We start from the raw sequence: 12,502 nt of genomic DNA on the forward strand, positions 1-12,502 counted from the left end.
ATTGGCCAAATATGCTCACTCATACAAGGAATTTGTTTTTGGTTACACAGATGCTTGCAGTGCACGAAAAATACAATACAGACAATCTTATTCACACAGCTCACTCTCTCTCTAACACACACATTCATACCTGTAAACATAGAAAACATTGTAAACATTTAGCATGTGCAATTTACATTGTAATTTTAAAAAGGTGCAGTTTTGTGCAATATAAAAACTATAGAAAATATAAAAATATATAAATATGAAATGGAAGTAAAGGTGAAAATCCTGTGTATGCCATTACATAAATGAAATAGGTAGTTTTTGATGTGCAAGTGTCCCGAGTATTATCAGTACAGTAGTGTTCAATTGTTCATGAGCGTAATGGAGTTTGGATAAAAGCTTCTCTGTAGCCTGGTCGTTCGGGTCTTCATGTGGCTGAAGCGTCGGCCTGATGGAAGGCACCGAAACAGGTGATGACCAGGGTGAGACGGGTCAGTGATGATTTTCTCTGCACGCTTCCTGGTTCTGGAGGCATGCAGGTCCAGCAGTGTGGGCAGCTTTACACCGATGGTCCTCTCTGCAGACTTGATGATGCGCTGCAGTCTCTTGGTGTCATGTTTTGTGATAGCGCTGCCCCACACTGTGATGGATGTGGTGACGATGGACTCAATGATGGCTGTGTAGAACTGCACCATCAGCTCTTGGGGTAGGTTGAACTTCCTCAGCTGGTACAGAAAGTACATCCTCTGTTGAGCCCTCTTGATGATGGAGTTGATGTTGCTGTCCCACTTCAGGTCCTTGGAGATCGTTGTGCCCAGGAACTTGTAGGACTCCACAGCCATCACAGTCCTGTCTAGGATGGTGAGTGCTGGCAGGGTTGGGGGTCTCCTCCTGAAGTCCACGGTCATCTCCACTGTTTTTGCTGTGTTCAGCTCCAGATTGTTCTGACTGCTCCAGAGGACAACCTGATCAACCGCCCGTCTATAAGCAGACTCATTACTGTCACTGATGAGACCAATGACTGTAGTGTCATCTGCAAACTTCAGGATTTTAACAGAGGAGTCCATGGAGGTACAGTCATTTGTGTACAGCGAGAAGAGCAGTGGGGAGAGTACACAACCCTGTGGGGCACCTGTGCTGATGGTTCTGGTCCCTGAAGTACACTTTCCCAGCCTCACCTGCTGTTTTCTGCCAGTAAGAAAGTCAATTATCCACTGGCAGGTGGAGGCTGGTATGCTGAGTTCAGCCAGTTTGCTGTGTAATTGTCCTGGAATAATTGTGTTGAAGGCTGAGCTGAAGTCCAGGAACAGAATTCTTGCATAAGTTCCCGGGTGATCAAGGTGTTGAAGGATGAAGTGGAGACCCATGTTCACTGCATCGTCCACCGACCGGTTGGCCCGATAGGCAAATTGCAGGGGGTCTAGCAGGGGGTCCGTGATTTCCTTAATGTGGTTGAGAACCAGTCTTTCAAAGGACTTCATGACCACAGAGGTCAGGGCAACAGGTCTGTAGTCATTTAGTCCTGTGGTAGTTGCCTTTTTGGGAATGGGTATTATTGTGGAGCATTTAAAACAGGATGGAACCACACACAGCTCCAGTGATCTGTTGAAGATCTTAGTGAAGACAGGTGCAAGCTGGTCTGCACAGGTCCTCAGGCAGGAGGGAGAGATTCCATCAGGACCTGGGGCCTTCTTGACTTTCTGTTTTTTAAAAAGTCTCAGCACGTCTTCCTCGCAGATCTTCAGGGCAGGCTGGATGGGTGGCTGATAGTCAGATGGGTGTGAAGTGGTGTTGGATGGGAGCTCGTTGCTGGGCTGTTCAAACCTGCAGTAGAATCTGTTAAGGTCGTCGGCCAGTTGACGATCTCCCATTGTCTGTGTAGGTGGCCTTTTGTAGCTGGTGATGTTCTGCAGACACCTCCAGGCGGTTGATGGCTCATTTGTGGACATCATGCTGCTTAGCTTGTTGGAGTAGTTCTTCTTTGCAGCCTTGATCTCTTTGGTTAGGGTGTTCCTTGCCTGGTTGTACAGCGCCCGATCCCCACTTCTATATGCTACCTCCTTAGACCGGCGCAGCTGTTTCAATTTGGCATTAAACCAGGGCTTGTCATTATTATATTTAATGCGAGTCCTGGTGGGAACACAGATGTCTTCACAAAAGCTGATGTAAGATGTCACAGTGTCCGTGTGTTCATCCAGGCTGCTTGTGGCATCATCAAACACACACCAGTCTGTTAATTCCATGCAGTCCTGAAGCCTTTCTTTAGCCTCATTAGTCCATTTCTTCACCGTGCTGACCACAGGTTTGGCACACTTGAGCTTCTGTCTGTAGGTCGGGAGAAGATGAACTAAGCAGTGGTCAGATAGTCCCAGTGCTGCACGAGGGACAGAGCGGTACGCACCTTTAAATACAGTATAGCAGTGATCTAAAATGTTGCTCTCCCTGGTGGGGCAGGTAACATGCTGTCTGTATTTAGGTAGTTCGTTGTTAAGTTTTGCTCTGTTAAAGTCCCCTAAGATGATGAAAACAGAGTCTGTGTGTTTGAGAATCTGATCAGCGAGAGCGCTCAGTGCCTCGCGCGCGCACGCTTGAGGTGGAATGTAAACAGCAACAAGCACAACTGATGAAAACTCCCGCGGACAATAAAACGGTCTACAGTTCAAGAAAAGTGATTCCAGATTAGGGCTGCATGTTCTCATTAACACTGTCACATCTGTACACCAGCCTTGGTTGATATAAAAGCAAATTCCGCCGCCTTTTTTCTTGCCGGAAAGCTCCGCGTCGCGGTCCGCTCGGTGGAGATGAAAGCCGTGCAGGTGGAGCGCGCTGTCCGGGACGGAATCGGTGAGCCAGGTCTCAGTGAAGCACAGCACAGCAGAGAGAGAAAAGTCCTTGTTGGTACGGTTTAACAGTGAAAGTTCGTCCATTTTATTTCCTAAAGAGCGAAGGTTTGTCATGTGGATGCTGGGTAGCGGTGTACGAAGTCCGCGCTGTCGGAGTTTGACGAGCGCTCCGGCGCGCTTCCCACGTCTGCGCATCCGCCTGCGTCTGCTCAGGAGCGCAGCCGCTCCGCTGACCAAAATGTCCAAAAAACTGTCCGAAAATGAAAAATCAGGAAATATACCTGGTGGCATGAGCTGCCTAATGTTCAGCAGATCTTCTGCGCTGTATTGGAGTGTGTTTGGATCACACATGCCATAACAAACAAACAAAAACAAACAAAGCACTACGGAGCTCCTAACCAGTGTCGCCATCTGTGGCGCCATCTTGGATCGAACATCCACCAACATATTGGATCGAAATATACCTAAACACATCGAGAATTGTTCCTTGTGTTCTTTACTTCCTGTGGAATTAACATATATAATTTTTATTAGACATTTTTATCAGCTCTAGGCTTTATTCTGTAACAAAGGTTATTATGGTAAACGTTTACATTACATGATGCTTTTATTACAATTCTCATGTGTACTAAAGTATTGAGTATGAGAAACGATATATAGTGGATTTTAAAAGCAAGCATTTCAAAAATGTGTTTAACAACAATAATCTCAATGATAAGTAAATGTAGTATACAATGGTGCACTTATAGAACGTATAAAATGATGATTTAAAGCACAATATATTTTAGTAGAATTTAGTCTTTAGTAAAAAGTTGGTACCTTAGTTACTATATTTATAACAGTTTCAATCTAAATTTATTTTAGTACATTTAATCCACCAGATTTAGTCATTAGATCAATAGATCATCTGCACTAGTGTTAGTGGATCAACTATCATGTTTTTTTTTTTTTTTTAGGCTTGGTTCGTGTCAACTAAAAGATAAAAGTTATGAAGCTCTGTCCTCAGTGCTCAGCTCAGAATCCTCCAGTCTGAGAGAACTCGATCTGTCTTATAATAATCTAGGAGATTCAGGAGTGAAGCGTCTCTCTGCTGTACTGGAGAATCCTCACTGTAAACTGGAGATACTGAGGTAAGATCATCTCTCTGAGAATCACACATGAGCTGCTCCTCACTAACTCATCTTCTCTAATAGTGAGACTGAAACTAAGGATTTAGGTTTGAATGGAAGTTGTGTCTTTACTAAATAAAGAGAGGAAATGATCTATAAAATAAACCTGTAACAATACTGAGTCCTTCAGTCTAAGAGGAGGAATTACTTCTGATTCATGCTATTACACCAGATCAGAACATCTTACAGTGTTGGATTCATAATAGCTGCTTTATTTTACTTTAAAACCTTAATATATTACAACCTTCTTGTTAGTTGATAATAATAAACTCATAACCAGTATAGTGGCTGAATAAGACCTTTTCTCATCCAGACCGCTATTGAGAATGACTAGAAGTTTCTAACTCATGTGATGTTTGTAAAGTTTCATAAGAGTTTCATAAGTTTTACACAAACAAAGATTATTTAACTTTCTTTTGACATGTCTTATTCATTAATCCAACTTTGATAAAAAACTCACTATGTTAGCAATTGGTGTATAACAAACAAAACTGCGGTCAAAAATCTGTTGCTCCTCGTCCTCTTTCTTTCTGTATATTTCTATGAGTCAGTACAATTCTGCCCTCTGCAGAATAACCAGAGAGGACTAATACATAGTGTTTTGTTGTAATTTAGAGTGCACTACTTATCTGCCTCTAGCAACATGCACAGTTTGGTGACAGGTCTCAGAAGAGTGTTTGTGCCGGTTTTCACACATCTGTCTTATGTAACCTTTACTGTCTTTAATAGTCTCTATTACACGTCCCAAAATCCAAACGTTTCTTGATGCTGTGTCATCCACTACAAGTACAATGTTCCCAAGACCAAGATTCGTTGTAGGATTAATCCATTTTTGCCTGTCTTGCAAGTCAGGTAGATATTCTTTAGTCCATCACTTCCAAAATAAATCCACCATGTACTGCACTTGATGCCATTTACGTCTGGAAAACAAATATTTTTTTGTTGAACAGACCAGGTGGTAGAGAAGGTTTTGTCTTGAGCAGTAGCAAATGATTTGGTGTTAATGCTTCCAAGTTATTGACATCATTGGATACTCTTGTAATGGGTCTGCTATTGATAATAGCCTCCACTTTACAGATAGTGTGTAAGCTTTCCTCATCCATTGTTTGTTGTTTTGTGAGTGCATTCTTACTGACCTTATCTGACGCTCCCAAATTCCACCATGATGGGAAGTGGAAGGAGGGTTAAACCTCCACTCTCCTGAATTTGTTCCTTGTTTAATTCCTTAATAGCCTCTTATAGTTTATGATCTGCCCCAACAAAATTTGTTTCGTTGTCTGACCGAATTGTCTTTACTTGCCTGCGTCTTGCAATGAATCTATGCAGTGCTTGTATACAGGAATATGTGTCCAAATAAATCTGCCACTTCAATATGGATGGCTCTTAGTGCCAGACAAGTAAAAATTACTTCATAAGGTTTATGAGTAGTTCTTCCCTTTTTAATCTCAAATGGACCAATATAATCAACGCAGACACACACAATGTACAATGCACCTCTCATCAAACTCATTTACAGCTTTTAGGGCGGGACTTCCGGGGGCATAGGTCAAAGGTCATGGGAAATATGTTATGAATGTAATTACGGTCAAATGTCATGTTACTTGAGATGATAGCCATATGGTTATTCAATTAAAAACAGATGTGACATCTGTCAATAAATCCATCACATATATGTAAAAATGTTTCAAGGGCTTAAAGGTTATGTTACTTGAGATTTTAGACAATATTAAAAACATATGTGCAAGGAAGTAATGTAATGTTGACACCACAAACACACACACAGCTTAAGTTAGTGTCTTAAAGTAAGCATCATTTGATTATCGCTAACTAAATATAAAACTATATTTAAAATTAAATGTATAATAAAACGAATAAATTAGAAACTTTAGGGTTTTTTTTCCCAAAATGTATGTGGAATCTTTATCCACATTGTATAAACTAAATATGACAGCTAAATCCCAGTAATGTATTTTGTCATTCACAAAAATAAAATCTCTTGAAAAATGTCTTCAGTCTTAGGAAAATTTAGTTTTAGAGTCTTAGGAAAGGTGGCTATCGTTTCAAAAGCAGCACTATATCTTAAACTTTGCCTTATTCGTGATGGTCTGTGTGTGCGTTTGTGTGTAAGACGGGGATGGGTGGGCAGGATTTGTGTGTGTGGGAGAGGTAGGGGGCATGTGTTTAAACGTGCATGGATCTGATTGCTTGTGTTGGACTGGGAAGAAAAACTAAAGTTTCTCATTTATTTGTTTTATTATACATTTAATTTTAAATACAGTTTTATATTTAGTTAGAATGATGCTTACTTTAAGATACTAACTTAAACTGTGTGTGTGCGTGTTCTGCGGTTCGCATTGCGCTTCTTGGTGCGCTGGGTGGCTAGGAGTGCCTCCTTAGCTTTTCGCCAGGCGGTGCGGCAGCAGTGGACATTATGCTGCATGGTTGGGACCGCCACCTCTTGCTCCTGATCAGGAAACTGCGGAGAAGGGTACCCAAACTGTGCCTTAAATGGTGACATGCCTAATGCAGTGTGGTGCCGGGTATTGTGGGCAAATTCAGCCCACAACAGTTTATCCACCCAAGTGTCTAGATTCCCTGCCGTCAAGCACCTGAGCATTTTGCCCAGTACCACCAGTGAATGCGAGATGGGACCATGGTCTAGATGGTACTGGCAAGAGGTGGAGTAGTCCCTGAGGACGCTCCCTAGTGCTCTTATTAGTAGCACAGACAGCGCAGGCGCAAATAAAGTTCCTCATCAGGGTCTGGGTAACTCCTGGGTGTGCCGCAAACGCGGACGCGTGGGCCCATTGAACAACCTGACGACAAACTGTAGATTGCACAAACAGTTGGTCAGGAGGTCCCCCTCCGGGGTTGGGTGTCCCCTCCTGGGTGCCCCGAACGACCTTGATTATGCCCCACGTAACTGAGGCAGCAATATGGCTCGAATGGATGATGGGATCAGGCTCGGTCTCAGGTCTGGTGAGCTTCCACTGTCCGGACAGGGCGTTCGGCTTGCCGTTCTTGGACCCTGGTCTATAAGACAGGGTAAAGTGGAAGCGCCCAAACAATAAAGACCACCGGGCCTGACGTGAGTTCATCCGCTTTGTTTGCTGGATAAACGACAAGTTCTTATGGTCGGTTCACACAAGGAAGGGATGTTTGACTCCCTCAAGCCAGTGTCTTCACTCATCAAGCGCTAGCTTGATGGCTAGAAGCTTCTTTTCCCCGACCGGATAGTTATGCTTTGCGTTAGATGCGATGAAAAGAAAGCACAAGGGTGGAGCTTCTTTTCTGGGGCCACTCTCTGGGACAACACTGCCCGAATCCCAAAATCAGAGGCATCCACTTCAACCACAAAGGACGAATGAACCCCTACTGGAGCGACTCCCGCAAATACTCTACAGGGACCTGCTGTAGGTCATGGTACACAGGAGGGACTTGTGTCAGGTCCGGAACTGTCGCCACAGGCGATTGCGGGTTCGGCGCTGCACTAGTCCGCAACAAACATGCATCCTTGCACCGCATTCCCCTAGGTTTGTGATGTTCCACCGCAGGAACCCTAATAGTGCCCCCTAATAGTGCCGAGGTCCCAAGACCCGCTGCTTGGTTCCTGCGGAACTCGCGGATCAGTTCAGGGTTCAGGATACGATGAGCCGGAACCCATGAACGTTCCTCTGGGCCGTAATCTTCCCAATCCACAGAGTATCCAGGAGGCGGCGGACCGTGAATGCAAAAACACCCTGGATGATACGAGGGGCAGGAGGTTGGGGAGGGGGTGTAGCTCCCTTGCACGCAAATGGGCGAAGTTGGGAGACATGAAAGGTTGGATGCACCTTCATCCTGGGAGGTAGCTCCAACCTGTAGGTCACCAGGTTTATCCGCCTCACTACCTTGAATGTACCTAGGCGCCAACTTATGAGGGATGCCTTTAACAGGAAGATCCACAAGTGGCCAGCTCATCCTTCATTTTTTCCGCCAGCCCTCGATGGAATATTGCAATAAGGGCCCCCTCGTCCCACCCGCATTCGGAACTTTATGACGTGATCCGCCACAGAGCGCCCACCTTGGGTCATCTCGAGCGACCGAGGACCTGCCTCCCTGCCAGGACCCAAGATGCAGAAAACCAACTTAAACCTTTATTAAATAAAGAATAATAACAACAAAATTAGCAAAAATACAAATAGAAAATAAATTGGGTGAACCCCGATTGGAGCCTCTGGCGCCGCAGGATACTGGAAACGAAAGAAAGTAAAAAAAGAAAAACAAAAAAAAGCAACTGAGTGGAGCTGCGAACCCCAATCACTGGTGTGCGAGGCGGTTGCGCTCTCCACTGTGCTATTTCCTTAGAGAAAAAAAAGAGACCTCACGATTATGAAGCGTGGTAGTGACTGCACTAAAGAGTCCCGGAAAAACGAAACCGAAACTTGCGGCGGTGCGCTTTAGAAACTCAGATCGGTATGGTCACCAGACGTGGGTCGCAGACTCTGGGAGGAGCCGATCTGTAGGAAACAAGAAAAAAAGAGAAGGCACGAGGCAAGGACTTCCTAGCTCCAATTTTTAGTTTGAACATCCATTTTCACTCAGTAGTAAAATATCGCTGTCATAAAATAATTACTGTTTACCCTGAAACTGTGCACCCTCTATGATCAGAAACACACTACTGGTGAAATTTTCCACTAATGCCGTTCCAATCCACTTTTCTCTTGTGACTTGCTGAAGCAGAATATTAAACTAAATCCACTTTCCTCTTGTAACTTCTTGGAGCAGATTTTTGACTAAATATAGTGGCTGAATAACACCTTTTCTTGCCCAGACCGCTATTGAGAAGGACTAGAAGTTTCTGACTCATGTGATGTTTGTAAATTCTATTTCCAATGAAGGCGACGCAGAGAGTTTCATAAGTTTTCCGCAAAGAAAGTTTATTCAACTTTCTTCTGACATTAATCCAACTTTGTCATAAAAACAAAATAAAAACTCACTATGTTCGCAATTGGTGTATAACAAAACTATGGTAAAAAATCTGTTGCTCCTCGTCCTCTTTCTTTCTGTATATTTCTATGAGTCAGTACAATTCTGCCCTCTGCAGGATAACCAGAGAGGACTAATGGAGCACAGTATACATTGATTACCAGGAAAAATAATAAATAGTTGAAATACTAAGTCTCCACTTCAAATAGGTATTCTTTAACCAAACAGAAATATATATATATATATATATATATATATATATATATATATATATATATATATATACAGTGTATCACAAAAGTGAGTACACCCCTCACATTTCTGCAAATATTTTATTATATCTTTTCATGGGACGACGCTATTGACATGAAACTTGGATATAACTTAGAGTAGTCAGTGTACAACTTGTATAGCAGTGTAGATTTACTGTCTTCTGAAAATAACTCAACACACAGCCATTAATGTCTAAATGGCTGGCAACATAAGTGAGTACACCCCACAGTGAACATGTCCAAATTGTGCCTAAAGTGTCAATATTTTGTGTGACCACCATTATTATCACTGCCTTAACCCTCCTGGGCATGGAATTCACCAGAGCTGCACTGGTTGCTACTGGAATCATCTTCCACTCCTCCATGATGACATCACGGAGCTGGTGGATGTTAGACACCTTGAACTCCTCCACCTTCCACTTGAGGATGCGCCACAGGTGCTCAATTGGGTTTAGTCCATCACCTTTACCTTCAGCTTCCTCAGCAAGGCAGTTGTCATCTTGGAGGTTGTGTTTGGGGTCGTTATCCTGTTGGAAAACTGCCATGAGGCCCAGTTTTCGAAGGGAGGGGATCATGCTCTGTTTCAGAATGTCACAGTACATGTTGGAATTCATGTTTCCCTCAATGAACTGCAGCTCCCCAGTGCCAGCAACACTCATGCAGCCCAAGACCATGATGCTACCACCACCATGCTTGACTGTAGGCAAGATACAGTTGTCTTGGTACTTCTCACCAGGGCGCCGCCACACATGCTGGACACCATCTGAGCCAAACAAGTTTATCTTGGTCTCGTCAGACCACAGGGCATTCCAGTAATCCATGTTCTTGGACTGCTTGTCTTCAGCAAACTGTTTGCTGGCTTTCTTGTGCGTCAGCTTCCTTCTGGGATGACGACCATGCAGACCGAGTTGATGCAGTGTGCGGCGTATGGTCTGAGCACTGACAGGCTGACCTCCCACGTCTTCAACCTCTGCAGCAATGCTGGCAGCACTCATGTGTCTATTTTTTAAAGCCAACCTCTGGATATGACGCCGAACACGTGGACTCAACTTCTTTGGTCGACCCTGGCGAAGCCTGTTCCGAGTGGAACCTGTCCTGGAAAACCGCTGTATGACCTTGGCCACCATGCTGTAGCTCAGTTTCAGGGTGTTAGCAATCTTCTTATAGCCCAGGCCATCTTTGTGGAGAGCAACAATTCTATTTCTCACATCCTCAGAGAGTTCTTTGCCATGAGGTGCCATGTTGAGTATCCAGTGGCCAGTATGAGAGAATTGTACCCAAAACACCAAATTTAAAAGCCCTGCTCCCCATTTACACCTGGGACCTTGACACATGACACCAGGGAGGGACAACGACACATTTGGGCACAATTTGGACATGTTCACTGTGGGGTGTACTCACTTATGTTGCCAGCTATTTAGACATTAATGGCTGTGTGTTGAGTTATTTTCAGAAGACAGTAAATCTACACTGCTATACAAGCTGTACACTGACTACTCTAAGTTATATCCAAGTTTCATGTCTATAGTGTTGTCCCATGAAAAGATATAATGAAATATTTGCAGAAATGTGAGGGGTGTACTCACTTTCGTGATACACTGTATATATATATATATATATATATAACTAGTGCAATATGGCTCTTACAACCAGCAAGACTAAGTTGACAGTCTGTTCTGTTCAACCTCTTCTCAACAAGGGTTTTTGGTCTGTCAATCCTGGATTATGTAAAGTTGTTTAAGACAAAGTCTATTGTAAAAAGGGCTATACAGATACATTTGACTTGATTTGTAGCTGAATTTAGTACAATTACATACAGTGTATCACAAAAGTGAGTACACCCCTCACATTTCTGCAAATATTTTATTATATCTTTTCATGGGACAACACTATAGACATGAAACTTGGATATAACTTAGAGTAGTCAGTGTACAACTTGTATAGCAGTGTAGATTTACTGTCTTCTGAAAATAACTCAACACACAGCCATTAATGTCTAAATGGCTGGCAACATAAGTGAGTACACCCCACAGTGAACATGTCCAAATTGTGCCCAAAGTGTCAATATTTTGTGTGACCACCATTATTATCCAGCACTGCCTTAACCCTCCTGGGCATGGAATTCACCAGAGCTGCACAGGTTGCTACTGGAATCCTCTTTCACTCCTCCATGATGACATCACAGAGCTGGTGGATGTTAGACACCTTGAACTCCTCCACCTTCCACTTGAGGATGCGCCACAGGTGCTCAATTGGGTTTAGTCCATCACCCTTACCTTCAGCTTCCTCAGCAAGGCAGTTGTCATCTTGGAGGTTGTGTTTGGGGTCGTTATCCTGTTGGAAAATTGCCATGAGGCCCAGTTTTCGAAGGGAGGGGATCATGCTCTGTTTCAGAATGTCACAGTACATGTTGGAATTCATGTTTCCCTCAATGAACTGCAGCTCCCCAGTGCCAGCAACACTCATGCAGCCCAAGACCATGATGCTACCACCACCATGCTTGACTGTAGGCAAGATACAGTTGTCTTGGTACTTCTCACCAGGGCGCCGCCACACATGCTGGACACCATCTGAGCCAAACAAGTTTATCTTGGTCTCGTCAGACCACAGGGCATTCCAGTAATCCATGTTCTTGGACTGCTTGTCTTCAGCAAACTGTTTGCGGGCTTTCTTGTGCGTCAGCTTCCTTCTGGGATGACGACCATGCAGACCGAGTTGATGCAGTGTGCGGCGTATGGTCTGAGCACTGACAGGCTGACCTCCCACGTCTTCAACCTCTGCAGCAATGCTGGCAGCACTCATGTGTCTATTTTTTAAAGCCAACCTCTGGATATGACGCCGAACACGTGGACTCAACTTCTTTGGTCGACCCTGGCGAAGCCTGAGTGGAACCTGTCCTGGAAAACCGCTGTATGACCTTGGCGCCATGCTGTAGCTCAGTTTCAGGGTGTTAGCAATCTTCTTATAGCCCAGGCCATCTTTGTGGAGATCTCACATCCTCAGAGAGTTCTTTGCCATGAGGTGCCATGTTGAATATCCAGTGGCCAGTATGAGAGAATTGTACCCAAAACACCAAATTTAACAGCCCTGCTCCCCATTTACACCTGGGACCTTGACACATGACACCAGGGAGGGACAACGACACATTTGGGCACAATTTGGACATGTTCACTGTGGGGTGTACTCACTTATGTTGCCAGCTATTTAGACATTAATGGCTGTGTGTTGGTTCAGAAGACAGTAAATCTACACTGCTATACAAGCT

At 44.0% G+C, this 12,502-nt stretch overlaps 1 protein-coding gene and 1 pseudogene across 1 annotated transcript in view; one reads left to right on the plus strand and one right to left on the minus strand.

The window, feature by feature from the left end:
• The window catches only part of LOC134316941 (zinc finger protein 850-like), a 1,214,164-nt pseudogene that overhangs the window by 981,583 nt on the left and 220,079 nt on the right, over positions 1 to 12,502 (minus strand).
• LOC134318088 (NLR family CARD domain-containing protein 3-like) overlaps positions 1 to 12,502 on the plus strand; it is a 62,326-nt gene that overhangs the window by 31,783 nt on the left and 18,041 nt on the right. Inside the window, exon 10 of the mRNA XM_062998841.1 lies at positions 3,785 to 3,958. Coding sequence (XP_062854911.1) covers positions 3,785 to 3,958 — 174 coding nt within the window. The remainder of the gene's footprint in view (positions 1 to 3,784; positions 3,959 to 12,502) is intronic.

The sequence above is a fragment of the Trichomycterus rosablanca genome, chromosome 1 (assembly GCF_030014385.1).
Source record: "Trichomycterus rosablanca isolate fTriRos1 chromosome 1, fTriRos1.hap1, whole genome shotgun sequence".
Taxonomy (NCBI): Eukaryota; Metazoa; Chordata; class Actinopteri; order Siluriformes; family Trichomycteridae; genus Trichomycterus; species Trichomycterus rosablanca.